The following is a 20496-nucleotide window of genomic DNA, read 5'->3' as shown; positions in this document are numbered from 1 at the left end:
ACTTCCCCTTCCACTCCCCTGTTGACATCTTCCAGTGTGATTGCCATAGTATCTGGTCATAACACAGCACTTTCCTGGAAGTTGTCCGTTGCTGAAACTATGGTCCAGCTGTATTCATGAAGGGATCTTTAGCATTTCCCCTCTTTTTATTTTGCATTTAGAAGATGCAGATGAAGTGTAATGAAATTGTAATACTAGGTCCTGTTTCTGATGAGTGCAGCTCTTTGAATTGTGTTTTGGTTACCAGTTATTTTCTAGGAGAAATTTGTTTATACCATTTATATTTGTATTGGGTTTAAGGCATAACTAGGATTCCTTTTGTGGAATTCCAGATAATTTTTTTTATTGAAGAAGTGCATGCAAGTGGAAGAGGGATTATCTTGAGCTATGATCTTCAACAATAGAAATTTCATCTCTTGTCCATGGTTCAGAGCTTTGTGTTTTTTGGGATGTATTTCTGGTCTCTCAAAACTAGAATTATATATAAGGAAAGCCTAAAGATGTGTCATAGGCAGCATGTACATGTTGTCTCCTGTAAATAGTGGAATGGCTCTGCTGGAAAGATAACAACTATGCTGTGGCATAACTTTTTAAAAGAAAAAGCCATTTGTTTATTTTTCCTAATTTAGGAAATACGTAATAATTATTTGTGGAATTGAATAGCTAGACATTCATTAAACCTCCTTAGTAGTGTCACTTTAGAAACAAATCTGTGAAAAGAAAATGGGAGGGAAATGGATTTACAAAGGAGAATGGTTTGTTTTTGTTTTTTTTTTCCTTCTGCAAAGTAAGGAAATAGAAAACAGAATTCGGATTAATGATGAAGAAATATGGTTGTCTTAAGTTTGAAACTGATGGTCTGTATTTTTAGTGTTCAGAAAAGGGATAATGCCTGAAGCATATTTTCAGATTCATATAATTAATGTTCTACTTTATACACTGAAATTGGAGTGTGTAGCTTTGTTTACTTTTTTTGTGAGTATAAATTGTTATGACTATGAAACGGTTTTCAGTCATAAAACATTTTTTGTTATATTAAATTGCCAAAGACCTCTACTCTTTCATTTCCTTCCCTGCTGTTGTACAAGTATAAAAAAAGCCCATCAGTCTCTCTGATGTAAAAGTACTTGAATATTATTGTTGTTATAATTCTGATATAAATTTTTGTGACGAATGACTTCTGGTTTTGTTTGGTTGTTTTTTGTTTTGTTCTTTTAAAATGTCTGCCTGTCTTTTAATTCCTTCTTTCTCATTCCTCCTTTTCAAGGTAAAATTTAACTATGCTTATCTTACAATGGAAATAGAATGAACAAAATACTAGAAATTCAGTCTTACAGCATATGGTTGTCTTACCTGGGTTTTAAACATTGTATCTTTCCTTTACAGAATGCTGCCTTTTTATATGGCCTTGGTTTGGTCTACTTCCATTACAATGCCTTTCAATGGTAAGTTGGAACAAATGTAACTATCAATATTGTGTGGTTTTATTGTCATGCAAATATTTCAACTTCTGTTCAGTATGAGTGTATGGTAGTTTAATTTTTTTTCTATTATGATGTTTGAAGCCATACTGTTGTGGGTATCATAACTGACTTACTGTAACATACCTGTTGGAACCACAGGAGAATTTTGGTTTTCTGTAATACGATTTTGCAAAGAGGATGAAGCAGTATGATTTGACAGGTTTTTGTTTTCAGTAGTCTGTAGCCTGTGATTGTTTGAAAGCCTGTTTAAAAAAAAACTTTACTTTTCTCTTGGAAAAGAAGTGGCAAAGTGGGCTCGTTTTCATTTAGCTTGGTATCCAGTAATTTTTACATAGCTGTATAATGTGAAACTTTTGGCTGTGAGAAGCAGTACATTCAGATTTGAACCAGAATGTCAAACTAATGTAAAAGCTCAGAATTAGAAAGAGCTGTCAATTCTGGCAGGTCATTGGGGACTGAAAAGGGCTGCTGTTGGGTATGGGTGGTGAGTTAGTTTTCTGTTGAGATGTTGGGTTTTGCTTTATCGGTGATGAGAGAAGAATGAAGAAGGGAATAGGTTCTGTCACTGGGGTCTGTTGAAAGGTTCTCAGACTTTCACTGCGGTTTGTGTTACTAGAAAAATCTCAGAAAGTTGTGTTTTGTAGGCTAATGCTTTTGTACACTCAGTATGGAAACTTATGTGACTTTACTACTTGATTGATTACTAAAAATTTTATAAGCTTACTGAACTAAGCACTGCTGCAGTTAAGGAGGCATGAAGTGACTACTGACTGATGGTTAGGATCATAAAGTAAGATATTCTCTCCAATTGTTTCTATGTATCTGTAAGACAAAAGATTTGTGCTTTCCTCAGGATAATGTAAATAAGTTTTTATTTCTCTAATTAAGATAAGTTGTTTAAATCATGAGCTCAGAATCTGTTTGGCTTTTAATTTCAACTTACTGCTTTATTTATTGGTAGTGGTGTAACAAATGCATATATTGTACATTATGCAATTCTGTTGCATTCTAGTTATCAAGAGAAGAACAGAAAAGTTTTCAGAAAACCCGAGAATCCTCTATTTTTAGATTTGATCAATCTTTGAATTTTGCCAGCTTTCAGAATGTTCTTTTTCTTATGCAGTCTTGGCTTCATCGTTTTAACATTCAAGAATATTTTGTGCACCGGTTCTTCTTACAAGGAGTATCTAGTTATAATTTGCAGTGAAAATGGTAGAAAACTGTAAGATAAAATTTAAAAAGACAAACTGTTTAGATTTAAAATAGTTGATTTTTTGAAAGATCACCTGTTTAACATCTGCCATTGTGCTATTTAGCACCTTCCAGTGCATGGAAAGCAAAGTCAGTATTAAAAAATTAAGTAATAATAAATTACATATAATATAATCAAGTAATAAAGTAAGTATTAATACATAAGGTCTTTGAATTAATTTAGATTTTTCTTCCATGTCTTTAAATAAGCTTGTTGAGAACGTGAGTATAAATTGATGGTTTTACTTATGATGTCTTAACTGCATGTAGATCTTTATGTTAAAGTTGCGTGGAGTAATGATACATGCCGCTTCATTCAGACAACAAAGTTGTGTATAGTGTGGTACTAAAGAAGCTGTGTATTGTTAGAGTGTTGGATAGATATTTTAGAGGAAAAAAAATTATCACAGATAAAAGTTTACACATTTGTGTGTGACTTTTTTCAGTTTTTTTTAATCCTTTTGAGTGCTTCCCCCCCCTTTACTGTGTTTTCTTGAGAATGACAGGCATGGGATGTGTGGTTGTGGGTGTGACAAAATCATAATAAAATTGGAGGTGGTAGAAACTGATTTACAGGAGATACATTCTTCTTTGTAGTTATTAATCTTCCACAGCATTCTCTCGCAGAGTCCAAGAAGAATCCTGCTTCTTTGAGAGTGAGATGCTAGTCAAGCTATCCTGTTACCTGCTGCAGCTATTCCATCTGTTTATATTCATGGAGTACACAAGTCAGTATATTTCAGGCAGGTAGAGGAAACCTCTAGACTGTTTAAGGTGGTTTAAGCTATTGTGCTTCATCCCTACATCCATGACCTTTTTTTTTTTACACACACCACTTCAGATATTAATGGGTTTTAATGAGAGTCATGTACATAGTCCTCCTCAAAGGAGTGGGAAAGTAAGTGCTTGAGATTTTTTCAATGTCTCATATGAGCAGGGATAGTAAAAAATCAAGTGAGAATAAGGTCAGTTTTTAGAATTCTTGCTCAGAATATTACTTTATATTTTGTTTTCTAGCTTTCAGAAAAGGAATTGTTGAATTGGCTCCAAGACACATGCAATTCCCTGTAAATTAATATTGTATACTCCTCTGTACTAAAGCATCATTACTGCATTGTCTTAAATACAAGTTTTAGCTGATACATCATTTTGTATTGGTGATTTTGTTTGACTTTTCATCTAAGAACAGAAAGTTCTCAATGTAGATACAAATGTTGCAATAGTATGATCAGACCAAAGCTATTTCATGCAGTTATTACAGTAAGACAGGCAATAAGGCATTAGGTGCATAAATTGGATCAAGTATAGTAAAATGGGTCTTACAGGTCTTAAATGTTGATATTCGGTTCTTGCTCATCATTTATCATCAAGAAGTAAGTAAAGTGGTTGGCTGATTTTTCCCTGTTGTTTTCCTCTTTCTCAGGGATGGGGAAAAACACCAATAGAATGAAGATAGCTGAGTTAATGACATAACTTGAATAATTTTATATCCTTCTTAGTTGTCTTTTAGATTCTACACTTAAATGATTTCAGTAGTTCATCAAAGGCTACCCTTCATTTCTGTGCAATAGTTGTTTGCAAGTGTAGTGGCTTGGATGCCTTTTTTTTTTTTTTTTTTTTAACTTCAGTAAGGATTCTGAGCCTGACTGGTCTCACACCTGGAAACATCCAGTCCAGGAACACAGTTCAGACTTGGATCAACCTGGCTAGAGAGCAGCCCTGTGGAAAGGAGCCTGGAGGTTTTGGTGGATAACAGGCTCAACATGAGTGAGCAATGTGCTGCTGCAGCAAAGAAAGCCAACAGGATGCTGGGCTGCATCAACAAGGGCATCACCAGCAGAGACAAAGAAGTCATCATCCTGCTCTACTGGGCACTTGCCAGACCACACCTGGAGTATTGCATTCAGTTCTGGTCCTTACTCTAGAAAAAGGGTGCAGACAGGATGGAGAGGGTCCAGAGAAGGGCCACAAGGATGATCAGCAGACTGGAGGACCTGCCGTAATAGGAGAGGCTGAGAAAAGTGGGTTTGCCTCAGCCTTGAGAAAAGAAGGCTAGGGGAGGTTTCATTACCATGTTCCAGTACTTAAAGGGTGGCTACAAAGAAGATGGAGATTCCCTATTTTAGGAGTCAGATGTAAAAGACAAGGGTTAATGGGCACAAGTTGCTCCTGTGGAGACTCCTATTGGACACAAGAGGTAAATTTTTCACCATTAGGACAATCAAACATTGGAATAGTCTCCCAGGGGAAGTGGTAGATTCCCACATGCTGGAGTTTTAAGTCTTGGCTTGAGAGGGTGCTGAGCCACCTCCTGTAAACTATAGTATTACCTAGGAAGGTTGGACCAGATGATCCTTGAGGTCCCTTCCAACCTGGCATTCTGTGATTTCTGTGTTCTGCTGATTTACATTTGAGTCCTACCGAGGGAAAAGCTCTGCAATTGTGTCCCAAAACTGGCTATAATACCCTCTTTGGATCCCACTGTACCAAACATGGTGTTCCAAGGCCAGCCCACAGTGTTTTCAGAGGCTGTTATCTTGCAAATTGCTGGAGAATGTGTGTGAGAAAGATGATGTTCCTTAGAAGCACATTACAGGAGGCTTAGGTCAGTCACCCTTATTACCCCATTTAGAATACCCTGAGGCTCCTCAGTCCGCAGATTCCTTGTCAGCTGTAGAAGTGTTAAGTAAAACACAGTCTTTCAGCATTGATACTTTTGCAGGACATAGTTATGAATAAAGCCAAAGACTAATGCAAGAGATGATCCAGACCCTTTTCCTCACCTCCATTATGGCTAAAGATAGAGATTGCTTGAGGAAAATCTGTCATCTCTGATTGGAGCTTTCTGGCCCTTCTGCAGCCATCCTTGCCAAAACAGAAGCATTGGTGTCATCTGTTCAACGTCAGGAAATATCTAGAACCTCCATTTCTGCTTCTGGCACCTTTAAAGTAACCTCACAGCCAGCCCAGTCTATTGGCACTGCTGCATACTGGCACTTCTGTACGCCAGGGTATTTTCTATGGTGTTAGTGTAATTTAACTCCTTAGAACAGGGACATGGGAGGTAAACACAGAAAGCTTTTTTTGTTCCTCTTCAGCTCTGATTCAAAATTGGATCTTGACATCGAGAAAGCAGCAGCAGTCTTTCATTATCCTTACTAAATTAGGTAAAGATATTTAATGGGCAAGAGGAAGCAAGCATCTACAATCACCACTTGGAGAGTGCAGCATCTCTGTATCCAACATACAAGCACTGAGCAGGCTCTCCAAAACCTATCTTCGCTGCTGTTGAATTCCACAACCCACCAAAGGCCAAGCGGACAGCAGAATGCAGCCCTCAGTGGTTATCTGTGGTACTCTGTCTCATCTCCTAGTTCACTGTGCAGTCCTCCAGACACCCGAGAACCACTTTTCCTCCAGAAGTCCTTTGAAAACTTAAGTGAGGCAGGAGCATTATTTTCCATGTACCTACAGGAAAACACAAAACTTACCATCACTTGTGAGATAGCCTTAGCACCAATCACATTAGGCCATTTACTTGAGGTGAAGGAGTTCGGTCTCTGTCTTGAACTATCTGGCTGTCATTCTCTTTCATCTTATCCCAGAAGATTAATTTTGTACTTCTCACAGTCATCCATTTTGGAGCATGGTTGAGAGTGTCCCTTGGGAGACAGTCCTGAAGAGTAAAGGAGCCCAGGAATGCTGGTCATACTTCAAAGAGGAGCTCTTTAAGGCACAGGAGAAGGCCATCCCCAGGACCTGAATGTTGAGCCAGTGGGGAAGAAGACCAGCCTGGCTAAACAAAGAGCTTTGACTGGACCTCAGGAACAAAAGCAAAGTTTACGGCCTTTGGAAAAGGGTCTTGGCAACCTATGAGGAATACCAAGATGTAGTGAAGCTATGCAGGGGGAGTATTAGCAGGACCAAGGTTCAAGCAGAACTCAACTTGGCCGCTGAGGTTAAAGACAACAAGAAGACATTTTTTCAGTATATCAATAGGAAAAAAAAAGACTAGGGAAAATGTAGCCCACTGATGAATGAGGCGGGCACCCTAATAGTGGAAGACACAGAGAAGGCGGGTTAACTGAATGCTTTCTTTCATTCATTCTTCACTACTAAAACTGTCCCTCATGAATCCCAGACCCTGGAGGCAAGAGGAAAGGTCTGGAGAGAGGCAGACTTCCCTTCAGTAGAGGAGGACTGAGTTAGAGACCACTTGGCCAAACTGGACATACATAAGTATGGATGGGATGCATGGGATCCCTGATGGGATGCACCTGCGAGTGCTGAGAAAGCTTGCTGAAGTCATTGCTGGGCCACTCTCCATCATCTTTGAAAGGTCATGGAGAACAGCAGAGGTGCCTGAGGGCTGGAGGAAGGCCAGTATCTCTCCAGGCTTCAGAAGGGGCAAGAAGAAGGACTGAGGGAACTACAGGCTGGTTAGTCTCACCTCTGTCCCTGGGAAAGTGTTAGAAAAAATCATTGTGGACATCATCACAACACATGTGAAAGCCAAGAATGTCATTGGGAGAAGTCAGCATGGATTCATCCAAGGGAAATCATGCTTGACCAACCTGATTGCCTTCTGTAACGTCATTACTGGCTGGCTAGATGAGGGGAGAGCAGTGGATGTTATCTAACTTGACTTCAGCAAGGCTTTTGATAGTCTCCCATAACATCCTCATTAGGAAACTTAGGAAGTGTGGGCTAGAGGAGTGGACAGTGAGGTGGATTGAGAGCTGGCTGTGTGACAGAACTCAGAGGGTTGTGACCAATGGAGCAGGGTCAAGTTGGAGGTGTGTAACCAGTGGTGTCCCCCAGTGGTCAATTCTTGGTCTGGTCTTGTTCAATGTATTCATCAGTGATCTGGACAAGGGGACAGAGTGTATCCTCAGCAAGTTCACTGATAGTACCAAACTGGGAGGGGTGATGACACTCCAGAGGGCTGTGCTGCCATTCAGCATGACCTGGACAGGATGGAGAGCTGGGCAGAGAAGAACCTAATGAGTTTCAACAAGAGGAAGTGTGGGATCCTGCACCTGGGGAGAAAGAACTCTATGCACCAATATAGGCTAGGGATGGACCTGCTGGAAAGCAGATCAGAGGAGAAGGATCTGGGAGTCCTCGTAGATAGTAAATTATCCATGAGCCAGCAATGTGCCCTTGTTGCCAAGAGGGCCAGTGGAATTGTGGGGTGCATAAGGAAGCATGTGGCCAGTAGGTTGAGAGACATCATTCTTCCCCTCTACTCTGCCCTGGTGAGACCACAGCTGGAATATTGCATCCAGTTCTGGCTTCCCAGTTCAAGAGAAACAGGGAACTACTCAAGAGAGTCCAGCGGAGGGCAGCAAAGATGACTGGGGGATTGGAGCATCTCTCTTATGAGGAAAGGCTGAGAGAGCTGGGACTCTATAGCCTGGAGAAGAGAAGGCTGAGGGGACACCTTATTAATGTCTACAAGTATCTATACGGTGGGCGCAAGGAGGATGGAGCCAGACTTTTTTCAGTAGCTCCGAGTGACAGGACAAGGAGCAACAGGCACAAGCTGGAACATGGGAAGTTCCGTTTAAATATGAAGAAGAACTTCTTTACAGTGAGGGTGACAGAGCACTGGAACAGGCTGCCCAGAGAGGTTGTGAAGTTCCTTTCTCTGGAGATATTCAAAACCCACCTGGATGCATCCCTGAGTAATGTCTTCTAGGTTATCCTGCTTTAGCAAGGAAGTTGGACTAGATGATTTCTAGAGGTCCCTTCTAACTCTGACAGTTCTGTGATTCCGTGATCTTGAAATAGTAGATCAACTTTTTAAACTGCTTTGAAAATACCCTGTTCTACAGCAGAATGTAAACTTTTTTTCAGTAGTCTCATATGCCAACCTTAAGTATTGCATGCCTTATTCATCTACCCCATAAACTGTTGTTTTATGGTGACTGCTGTTTGCTTATGAGAGTGGGAGAGTCCTGTGCTGCCAAGGTCTGTTATTTGGCCTTCCTTTGTCAATACTTACTTTTTTCAAGATTGAGCTGTTAGTAACACACTAAGGTTTGTACTTGAGAGGGTTATTTTTTTCCCCAGCATGACCAGATCCTTCAGATGGTTTTCAAGCTGTTTATGTCAGTGGTTGGCAGATCCAAGAAACTGGGCTTTTTGACACAATGAGTAGACGAGTGGGGTGTGTTAGAATGCAAACCACCTAGAGGGGACCTCCTTCACTTTGTGGGAAAACACCACCAACCATGCAGACAACAACCATTGGACTTTTCATCAAATGTGATGTCTGCTCTGCAGGCCTCCAGGTATATTAGTAGTTTGTGCTATTTTGGTGGATGCACAGTGCTTAGGTAGTCCAGTGGTTGCAGTTTGCATTAAAGACTCTCAGATTCACCCAAGTTGACTGACAGTGACATTGCATTGTGAACTGGCAGTCTGTGGAGTTCCTGCTTCAGAAACAACTGCTGTTGACAGCCCAGGAGGGGTATAATTTGAGAGCAGAAAAACAGCTTGCTTACTTGTGTTCTTCAAGGTGCACTTGTGTATTAATGTTTCTTTCCCTGACCTGTCAGTCCTTTCAGTTGGTCTGGTGTTTGTGGTTATCTTCATAAGAAAGGCAGAATTTAAACACACAATGTATGGATACTGCTTTGTCAAATATTCTTAGGTTTTGGGTGGCTGGGTATGTATATGTGTTTTTTAGATATATAAAATGAGACTGTATATGTATACTACACATACTAATAGTAATTAACTGTTAACAAAGTGGCAATTAACTTTCTCTTTTGCTATCTTACCTTTCTGCGATTGTGCATCAAACATATTTGTTGGATTGGTGAAAATGCATAATATCTGCAAATGCTAAAAAAAAAAATCCCTCAGGACTCTCAGCTGCTGTTCTAGAGAAATGTTCAAAGACCTTGCTCATCGGAATATTTCACCATTCAATTTTTATGGCCCTATGGACAAGAGTAGTTGTATCCAAAGACTGTAGAAGTATTTGGTAAAATTGCAGTGTCCTGACTACTGCTGTATACAGACATTTTATTTATGTTCAAACTATAAGTTTCAAATGGGAATTTGTTAGTCATAGCTTCATGACATTTTCATTAGTGAGGCTATGAAATTCCATGAGACTTTGGTGGTTAGAAAATTGAAAGAGGTTAAGAAAAAGAAAGTTTCACTCCAGCTGCATCCTGTATTTTTCCTGGTATGTTAGAATGTGTTCTTTTCTTTTGTAGACTCATTCTGTTTTTCACACTTTCTGCTTGAAACATAAAAGTGTAAACTGATGCTATTTTACTGTATTCTTTCACCTAGTTCAAAGCTAATTTTATTCACAGTCTATCCAAGTAAAACCTTGTAATAAAAGTGTTTATAAGAGTTCACTAAATAATTACTGCCATCTCCTATTAATTATTATTCAGCTGCTTTCTTCACTCATAATGGTAGGCATTGTTGTACAGATGCGTGGGGTGGAGAGAGAGCTGCAGTATTGATTTTTAAAGTCTTGATTTGGAGATGATGATTCACGTCATTTTTATTTTTTCTGTATTTTACTGTAGCATTGTTGTGCCCAGAGCTGCTTTTCATCCTCCAAAGTATCTGTTTTCCAGTCCTGCTTTCCCATGTTGTGGAGTGTTAGATATCCTTTCCTGCCTGCTAGTGGAGATGCTCCCATTCTTGGAGAAAACGGTTGTTTAAATCAAATACATTTTAGTAACCTCAACCAAATTTGTGTCTTACCAGGCAGTTGGTCAGTATCTTCAGAGAATAAACCAAAAGTGATCTCTTGCTGAATTTAGAACACTGTCATTTATCTCTGTAGTATGAGAACTTGGAGTGCTTCATTCAATGATTTATATTTTGGCCTAATGTATGTTTAGTCTGCTGAAGGATTAAAATTAAAAGCTCAGTCTGTGCATGAAGGCCAGTTAATGAGTTGTGGAGACTAACAACCTACTTGAGGAAGGCTGTGCGCCATCATCTCTGAAGGAAGCTCTGAGCCATTTAAGCCAAGTCCTGCTTCATATGTGACAGATTATCAAGCTGTTAGTTTCTATCTGCTCTTTCAGTTTTGGTCAAACTACAAGAGAGGTTTGAGGGAAAACATCTGCGTAACTTGGATGCTTTAGATCCTCTAAACATCTATCTTTCTGGATAAAGCCTGGCCAGAGGGCAGAAATGGAATTGGAGGTGTTTCAGGGCAAACAAAGATTGTACAAGGATGAGGTGACTCCTACTGTATCCAAAAGGCCCAACTCAGGCAAACAGATGAACCAGGAAGGACTGCAGTTACCAACACTGGGCTCTGTTCCCTGTCTTGCCTTTGCTACTACAATACATGCCCCTACTTTCCACTTTTTTTTCACATCCACTTCCTTTTGTGTGGTACCAGCCTGTATGCAGCCCTGATGTCATCTGTGTTGGATGTTACCAAGCACTTAAAACTGAAATGAGTGTTGTTGCAGATGTTTTGCTACTGATGTAGTAAGGGAGTGAGTCTGGAGCTCTGGGCATGACACTGGGAAACAGGCAGCTCCAAAATAAAACTAAAGCTAGTCTGTGTTCTTGAGGTGTCTGTAATCTTTAGTGCGTTGCTATTTTGCTTAAATGTTTCTCATAGGCAAAATTAAATCAATATTAATTCAGCTGCGGTGTAGTATTGCTTGTCTGTCTGTAAGAGTTAATAAGTAAATGTCTTTCCTGAGTTTGAGTGTTTTATTCTATGAAAATTCTACTGACTATTTAAAATCAGGCTATGGTCACCAGATTAAACCTAAGCACCTACCACTGGTAGAAACTTTTGAATATTCTGCCATTTAGGTCACTTTATTTGTGAAATTTTGATTATGGCTCTTTCTCACAGAAGGAGTTGAAGTTTCTTGTATTTGCTGTTATTGCTGATTGTCATCCTGGAAAAGCTACAAATTGCATAATCAATACAGAATTAATACTAGACTTAAGTAAGATGGAGGCCAGTATTTTGAATGGAGAAGATTAAATATCTGATTTTTAGATAGAAAAACTGGCGGAATATTTGGTGTATTGTTACAAGATTTTCCCCTTAATTTACCAATGTAATTGTGCTTTGTTACAAGTTTTATGTTACCTTTCAGAACTCTCTTAATTTTTACTATGGCATCCAAGGATACAGAATTTAAGATGCAAGCAAGACCCTGACTCAGGAGTTTCCTAGCATTTTGAGTATACATATGGATTAATTCTTAAATGTAAATCCATCAGGTATTAAAAAAAGAAAGAAATTTTTTAAGTGGAGAGTCATTCACCAAACACACTACCAGTGTGTCCATTCCATTGCCAAATGGATGCAATGGATGGGAGTAGTCAATGCTCCCTGACTGTTTGAATTTTTTAACCTTTTGAGGAAATTCTGCTTTTAAAGCATCTCTGCCTTGCCTCCCCAAACTGTCAGTTTAGGAGCTATCAAATACAACTGAAATGTACAGCTGTAACAATACTGTGTGGCTGTTAGCATGATAGCTCTAAGTGTCTTAAAGGGCACAGAGATTTTTGGTTTGACTTGATTGGATACATTTTTCCAATCATCCATCAAAACAAGTTAAAAAGCATACCATTACTTCCTGCATAGATAGTGTTTAAGGGAATGATGTCTTGTCCTATGAATTTTCTTCCTCCTTGTACATAGAATCATAGAATCCTAGGGGTTGGAAGGGACCTCGAAAGATCATCTAGTCCAACCCCCCTGCCAGAGCAGGATCACTTAGAGCACATCACGCACGAACGCGTCCAGGCAGCATTTTAAGTAGCAGTGGCTTACATGTTGAGTACCATCTTAGAGTTAAGACAAGAAATGCAAATATACAACCATAAAATCTATACTTTGCCATAACAGAAGCATAGCTTTAAATGTGCCAGTATTTAGAGATCTGTCCAGTCTTTGGCCTTCCAGTCTGAGTGGTGTTCTTGTAGATGATGGTGAACATACTGCTGAGACAGGGATCCTTTTTTGTTACGATTTCAGTGTAGATACTGAGGTGTGTGATTGATTCATCACCACCTATCCTATTCCAGAGGAGTTTAGGTGAGATGTGAGAGACTGCTAATCTGGTGCATGTTTGTCCCTTTTGCATTTCACTTGCTCATTTTCCTTGTGTAAGTAGCAGAGTATGGTATGAGGTAAGGAAACCGTTTCTGAGCAATTGTAACAGAGGAGTCTTCAGTTTCACAATAAAAATGTAGTATTTTTAAACTTTGTGTGCTCTTCAGTTGTATTAAAACAAATCAAATAATTCTTCAGGTACAAACAATTTTGTTGCATTGTGTAGAGAAAGTTCCATGCCTTTGTTTTGCTTTTTTGTCAAGAATGAGAAAAGAGCCTGTAAGAAATTTAGAACAAAAGTGGTGTTTTTACTGATGGGTTAAAAAAAAATAAATATAATGTATGTGTTTTTTGAATGAGAAACTATAATAAAAATATTTATTGAATTTCCCATTGCAGCTGCTGACCTTTTGTTCTTATAAATAATACTACACTTGGAGAGTAGGAATGAAATGAGGAATTAAATTGATTTGCCTAAACATTGTGTGATTCTTGACACTATGGTGATTCCTGCCCAGTGTCCCTGTGCTGCTCCACTGTGGGTACAATTTTCCTGGTAGGCTTGCCTGTTAACTATCTGCTCAGCATTATCTCTGGGGTTGACTAGGGCAGGAAATGGGACTGGGTCCCCTGGCCTTAGGAACTTAAATCTACCCTTAGTGAGACTGATTCTGATTTCTGTCACTGTATGAGCAGTATTGTATGTGAAGGTATTTTGTTGCAACCTGTGATTAGATTTCAGGTGAGCTAACACAATGAGTTTTAGCTTCTTTCTCTGGGAATTTAAATCTTCTATATTTTAGTTGCATTTCAGCTGTCCTAGTTTCTTGCAGCTGGCCTGAGAGGAAAAACAGTTGTGTTTAGAATCACATCTTTTCTGTTCCAAGATACAGTTGTTACATAGCATTTTTGTTTTATCTGGTACAGTGCCATCATGAACAGGGGCATGTGTAGGGAGGATTTCAAGGTAAGGAAGTAGAAGCAGAGCCAATTTCATCTATCATGGGAATGTGAAAAGCAAGTTAAAGTGGGAAGAGGTGTCAGGCTTTTGTATCTATGTTTTCCTGGAGGTACTTGAATGACTGGAAAGTAATGGAGCAATAGGTGTTAGTTGAGTCCCTACAGAGTGCTGGTGCTAAAATAAAGAGGACAAAGTAGAAAACAGAGCAGGTTGGTGCTGTGGGGGGAAATGTTTGTGGTCTCTTCTGGGCCTTCAGTTCTACTGCTCTGTGGGGTCTGCACTACCTGGAGTCAAAAGCAACCTAGCAGTTGGTTGTGACATGAATGATACCTATATTTTTCTATAGTTGCACTGATTTTGTTACTAATTCCTGAGTCATCCTTTCTCAAATAGCAGATTCATTACTGTATTTCATGTAGCAAATTAGTTTCTCTAAATTAATAGAAAAGATTAAGCTTTCAAATACGCCAAGATATCTGGAGTATAAAATTACCCAGTCCTTGAAGAATCAAGAGCCATGCACTAAAATCATTGCATGTAAACCATTATTTTGATATGTTTCTCTGTAACAGTGCTTTTTGATCTACTTCCTGTTAGTCATATAAATAACATTGATTATAAAATGATACTTTGGTAAAAATTGTTTTTTTTTAATATGTGTTTTTCTTTCAGGGCAATTAAAGCATTTCAGGAGGCGCTTTATGTTGATCCCAGCTTTTGTCAAGCCAAGGAAATTCATTTGCGACTTGGGCTTATGTTCAAAGTGAACACAGACTATGAGTCTAGTTTAAAGGTAGGTTTAAGTCCTTTCAAATTGAATGAACATTTGTTACAAGTTGTGTTGCATCTTAAAACTGCAACGAATGCTTAAGCATATAGCAGTTAAATACTAACTGCTTTAGCAATAGAAGTGCTTCACTATGAAATATCTTAGTCTGAAGACGGAATATCGGTAGGATTTGTGGTGTGTTAGGTCTTAGAAATATTCAGAAAAGCCCAGGAAAATGAAAGAAGAGGACTGATAACTCCAGAAGATAAAAAATTTGGTGTAGGGTTTTCATTAAAATCGTACATTCTGGGGGGAGGCTGAGGACATACATAAAGTTGTAGGAAGAAGAGAAGTATTAGCAGTTTTGGATTTCTCAGTGTTGTTACTTCCCCCCCCCAGCTTCCCTATTGTAAACTGAAAGTACTTAAAAACTATTAAAAATAGAAAGCTTTAATGCAAAATAATGTTTTCATACCAGTTTTTTTATATAGTTTCTACTTTTCAAACAGTTGAACTTTCTTCTATTTCATTGTTTAAGAGTCAGCTTCTAAAGCAACAATTTCTGGTTAATCAGTTAGAAATGGTTTCTGTTAATAGAGTACTTTCTTTCATCTGTACTCCTTTAAATTTTTTTACTGATTGCATTCTTTTTTGGTCTCTGATTGTGATTTGTCATTTTATCTCCCTCTGTTCAACATGTTTCCCATTTTCCCCCTCCTTCCATTTCCTACTCTATCCCCATGTTTTTTCCTTCCTGACCTCTAAATTTAGGTATGTGTGTCTTGGAAAAGGGAAGTGTTCTTTAACAGAGTTTCATGTACAGGGAAATACACCTGCAGGGGTGAGAACTTAGTAATTTGTAGTGAAGTATAATTTATAAACATCTTTCTACACATTAATCTCTCATAAAACTACAGAAATAATTAAATGTTTTGTTTTCAAGAATCTTGTGGCTTGCTTTTCCTAGCAGATTGTTTTCCTGGAAGTTGTATTTATAAGGCGATCACAATCGCATTGTCCAAGATTCGTAGAATGTTACTCTCAGGTTGTCCTTACAGCATTGGTAATAATGGGAAGCACTTCTCTAATCAGGCTTCCTTTTTTTGTCCAGAGTCAAAGCTTTCACCTACAGAGACAGGTAAAGTTGGAAATCGTGCTTAGAGAGGATGATACTGCACAGAAGTAAGAAAGATTCAGTGCAATGAATGGCAAAAGACAGCAAAGGGAGGTAGAGGTGAATCACTATGTTGGGAAGGAAATTATGCACAAGTCTGGGTGTATTTCCTTATACTTTGGCATGGATTTAGTACCAGCTGTCATGATACATGGCAAATAGAAGACATGCTGAAGAAGTACATTTTGGGTTTGTTTTTTTTAAAGAAGCCAGGGGCAAAACAGAAGAGTAAGTTTACAAGGAGGTAAGAAGTTTGTAATCAAGTAATGGAAGGAACTTCTGTGTTTTCATTTTTAATAGAATAAATAGATCAAGAAATAAATAACCTTTTTCAGCTATACCATGAAATATGTAATTCTGTCACTGAATCAAGTACTTAAATAGACACTATAAAAATTAAATCTAAATAGTTTACTATGTCTGATCTTCACAACTTCATAAAGGATTTTGAGGATACCAGAATTCTAGTTTTCAGTAGACCCAACTACACATGGGAAAAACACCAAAGAAGTATTTTAGAAACAGAAAGAAATTTATCTTTTGTAATGCAAAATTACCATGATTCCATTGCTTTTATGTGCAATATAATTAAGTCACTTAGGAAAACAAATGGCAGCAGCAAAACCACCCTTACCCTGGAGCAGAGTGAAGATCTCCAAAAGGATGATGAAATAAACATGACGGGGGTGGCTTTCCATTAAATGTAGTTTCAAATTGTCCTTAAACCAATATAACTGCAGGTTGTTGCTAGAAGGTTGTCTCATTTTCCACCTTGCAATCCTGATTAGAATTGTTCGATACCCTGTGCTGCCTTGAATCGAGTGATTTTTTTTTTAATTTTTTTTTCCATCTGCAGACTGAGGTGGCTCAGAAGTGTGAACCAGCTCAGCTTGAGGTTGCCTAGTTGCTAGATCCAGGGCAAGGTAGATGACAGGAGTGCATGAAAGGAAAGGAGGGGTAGAACAGCCTTATCACCTTCTGGTGCAAAACATAACATAAACTCTACTCTGGAATTATCAGCTGAAATGCTTAAGGTAGAGTTTCTTGTTTGCTTCCTTTACTATGGAGTTCGCAATCCTTTGCAGAGAGCAACAGCAAGAAGGAAAAGACCCACTGGGGCAATCCATTCAGTCTCAAACAGTTTCAGCTGTTTTCAGTTCGGCTCAGCTGTGGATTTAATGTGAAGTACTGAGACTGATCTACTTTGTTTGGAAATAAAACATTACCCATTTAAAGATATCAGCTTATACATCAGAATATATCAACAAAGGAGTAGACTAAGTAGAACAAGCAGGACAGTAGCTTCAATAAAATCCAGTTAGATTGATCCCTGATTTGGGGTTTAAGAAAACCATGGAGCCAGAATTCTTGTGGGTGACAAGAATGAGAGGCAAGTCAGGAAATAAGTCCTTATTGAAGAGAACAAAATGAAGTGCTGATGCACTTGTGCACTTATGCACAAGCATGGGGAGAACAAAATGAGGAAAATGTGTGATGAAAGACTGCAGGAGGTTGTTTTCACAGTGTATCTGTCTTGTTCTCAGAGACTGAATATCTCGTATCTTTGCAAGAGAAAGATAAGTAACCCAAAGTAAAGAAAAGACACAGTTTTCATGCCTTTTTTGACTTGCAAACCTTTTTTAAAGGTTCCAGGATTTTAGAGGATGTTTATAGGGCTTAGGATCCAGCCTGCTAGTGACTGGCCTTGAGCACAGACCCTTACCCCAGGGCTCTGTGTAACGTAATATGTAGCTCAGTTTGAGCCTTCTTTTTTACACTGAAGCAGAAAGTGGAAGTAACTTTTCATCTGTTACTCACTTGTGACTGTTCAGGATTTCACAGATTGTACCAATGTTTCATTAATGTACTTTAAAATATCATAATATTTTTGATGGTATTTAAACATTCATGTTAAGTCTGTAATTGCTAAGAATAAACCATTGCCAACAGATGAGTCATTGTCAGTAAGTCTCAGGCAAAGGGGGAAGATGGGAGTCTGAAGGTCCTATATTCCATGTTTTTCAAAATTTCAGAGCATTAACATAAATAATTTATATTTTATGTAAGCAATTTAAGCACAAAATTAATTTTTACTATTTTAAGATGTTGATGATCAAGATAATTACTAGAGTGCTGTTTAACAAGCATAAAATCAACTCTCAGTGTTTTTTTCCAAATCAATTACTGCTTTTGCATGTTTTTAAGATTGCTGCAGTTAAGACTTGTAAATTACTACAAGAACCCTTGACTGCTCCATTATCCCATTGCTATAAACTCTGGCAAGAACTCTGGTGCTGTTGAAAATTACTTGGCCTTCAAGCTTACATTAAGGGGGGAAAAAAGTGACCCTTTGGATTGCAAAGAAAACCGTCCTCATGTAACCTGACAGTTACAACAGTGTTACCTTCAGAGGTGATACATGAAAGCTGAATTTGCCCCATTCATCAGAAAAGTATAATTAATTCCAAAATTAGCTGGCAATGACTTGGGGGAGAGGTGGTTTATTATTGATTAGTGTAGCAGCAACATACTATTAAACTTTACCTCACAGTCTTAACCTTTTCACGCTTTACTAGGTATCCTGCAGCCCCGTTCCTATTTGTCATTTCCTACAAACAATATTAGAAATACGATGTCGATAATGTTAGCTGTGGTGGCACCATGATAATCTGAAAGGAGAATAAAGCAAGACCTCTAGGAATGTAATATATCTTTTTATTGGTTTGGTAAATATAGTTGGAAAAAATGGTCCAGCTTTTGAGTATGTGCCATGTTACTTCTGGCATGTCCCTTGCTATCATTGTCATTTTCCTATCCATTGAATATATTTATTTCTATTTTAGTCTCATTTTTTTCATACATGTATGTAATCATCCTGTCTCATGCATGTGTCTCAGTTCTTCTCTTAAATACTTTTGAATTTTAACCAATTTCTAGCAAATAAGTCAAAATGAAAGAGCTTTCAAAGACAAGTTTGTAGAACATGGCTGTGCGACATGTTGCCCTGGAGCCATTTGAGCTCTGCAAGATAAGAACCAGGTGATCTTGTTGGCCTGATTTGCAACAGAGGAACCAACTTAGTGGTCATGGGTCTGCTGTGTTGAGAGATGAAGAAAATTCCTGTGAAAGGAACTGTCCCATCCACACAGGAGTCCTTGTTCATCGGGCAACCCCCATGCCTCTTGTTCTGGTGAAAGCTCAACACAGAGCTAGGTAGACCACAAAGGGGTAGCTGGCTATGTTGTGGGACCATTGGCATGCATAAAATAGAAGCTGAGGAAAAGAGAAAAATTACAGCTTTGGTATGATTTAGTTTAATAGTTGGGTTACATTGGAAATGGCAGGTACAGGAAACCAGTCTTTCATCTGGTGCTCATTCTGCTTGGTTGTGTAAAGTATCGCAGTGTGCGTTCAGTGAGAGTGAGGGCTACAATCCTGAATGCCCTTTGAATGAAAAATTCAGCTTACTTCCATTGTTTGCTGACAAACTTAAGGGAAAAATAGAAATCTTAGTTTTTCATACTAGTTAGAATAATAACATTGAGAGAACTGTGCGTGGAAGATTTACTATTATTTGGTTTTGTGACAGGGTGTTTTGTTTGCTTTTGTTTGGGAGTTTTTTGTTGGTGAATTGTTTGGGTTTTTTGTAACAGGTGATCAGCAGGGACTCTGGACACGTGAGCAGGTTATTTTGTGGCAAACCAAGCTATGTTGTGCTGTGGGAATTTTGTTTGGTTTTAAGTATTGCAGATTTATCATGTACCCAGTAACAAATCACTTAGAAGAATGAGAAAGAAATTTTTCATGTTTTCAATTATCTGCCTTTTAGTAGAAATACTGGTTCTGCCTTTCACTTCTAGAAATTTTTCCTCCTTACTTACACACAGAACAGCTATGCTAGTAGTTTGCTTCAGGCCTGTGCTTTGATCTTGCCTGTAAATCATGAATTTAAATATAATTTAAATTTTTAAATTATTTTCCTAAAGATTCTCATTTGTTAGTAATGTTAAGACATACTGTTTATATTAGGATAAGAAAAAAGCTGCAAAGGATCTAGGGTTTATTGGAAAAATATGCATGGATTACATTAATATGTATCACATTTATAAAATTTAATACATCTATGCAGATGAAGAGCTCAAAGTACACATTTATAGTCAGAAACTTTTCCATCCATTATTCAAATAATGCTCCTGTCATATATATATCTTTATCAGAGATAATATTAGCTACTGCAGCTGTTGTATGCCAACATGTAGCTATTGTAGACATACTCATTTCTTAATCTTTTTCTCAGTAATAAATAAAAATGTATTGATGAAAGTGTTTGTGTTTACAAGCCTTCAAGTGCTGTTTCATAGTCTAGTTATCTTTCCTGTGTGCTCAAATTAGTTATTTTGAAACCTGAACATACTGAATTGAAACACTATATACTTATTTTTAATCATTAAAGTAAAAATTAATTAGTAAAAATAAATACAGTTATGAGAAATTTTAAATTCTTCTGTATAGTGTTATGCCTGTAGTTCTACTAGAAAATAATTTCTAGGTAGAAGACAAAACAAAGGGCTTTAGCTACTGCAAGGTGGATATCCAAGATTTCAAGCACTTCACCTAGAAGCATTTTGTGGAAAGCAAGATGAAATTAGTCCAAAGATTAATTAAATAAAAACGTAAGTGGATTGAAAACAGCATTTGGAAATGAAGGTGCTCTCTTTAAGTCTTTGTAGTTAGCATATGCGTATGATAGAGAGAAATATACAAGAAGTAAAACCATGAAAG

At 38.1% G+C, this 20496-nt stretch overlaps 1 protein-coding gene across 15 annotated transcripts in view; it reads left to right on the top strand.

The window, feature by feature from the left end:
- KDM6A (lysine demethylase 6A) overlaps positions 1 to 20496 on the top strand; it is a 160232-nt gene that overhangs the window by 75365 nt on the left and 64371 nt on the right. For all 15 annotated transcript variants that reach the window (XM_051609125.1, XM_051609120.1, XM_051609121.1 and 12 more), the window contains exons 5-6: positions 1387 to 1445; positions 14444 to 14564. In XM_051609125.1, the coding sequence (XP_051465085.1) occupies positions 1387 to 1445; positions 14444 to 14564 (180 nt within the window). The remainder of the gene's footprint in view (positions 1 to 1386; positions 1446 to 14443; positions 14565 to 20496) is intronic.

Source organism: Apus apus, chromosome 1 (genome assembly GCF_020740795.1).
Source record: "Apus apus isolate bApuApu2 chromosome 1, bApuApu2.pri.cur, whole genome shotgun sequence".
In the NCBI taxonomy this organism is placed as follows: Eukaryota; Metazoa; Chordata; class Aves; order Apodiformes; family Apodidae; genus Apus; species Apus apus.
The sequence above is the reverse complement of the archived record's forward strand: the minus strand, read 5'-3'. Positions and strand labels throughout refer to the sequence as shown.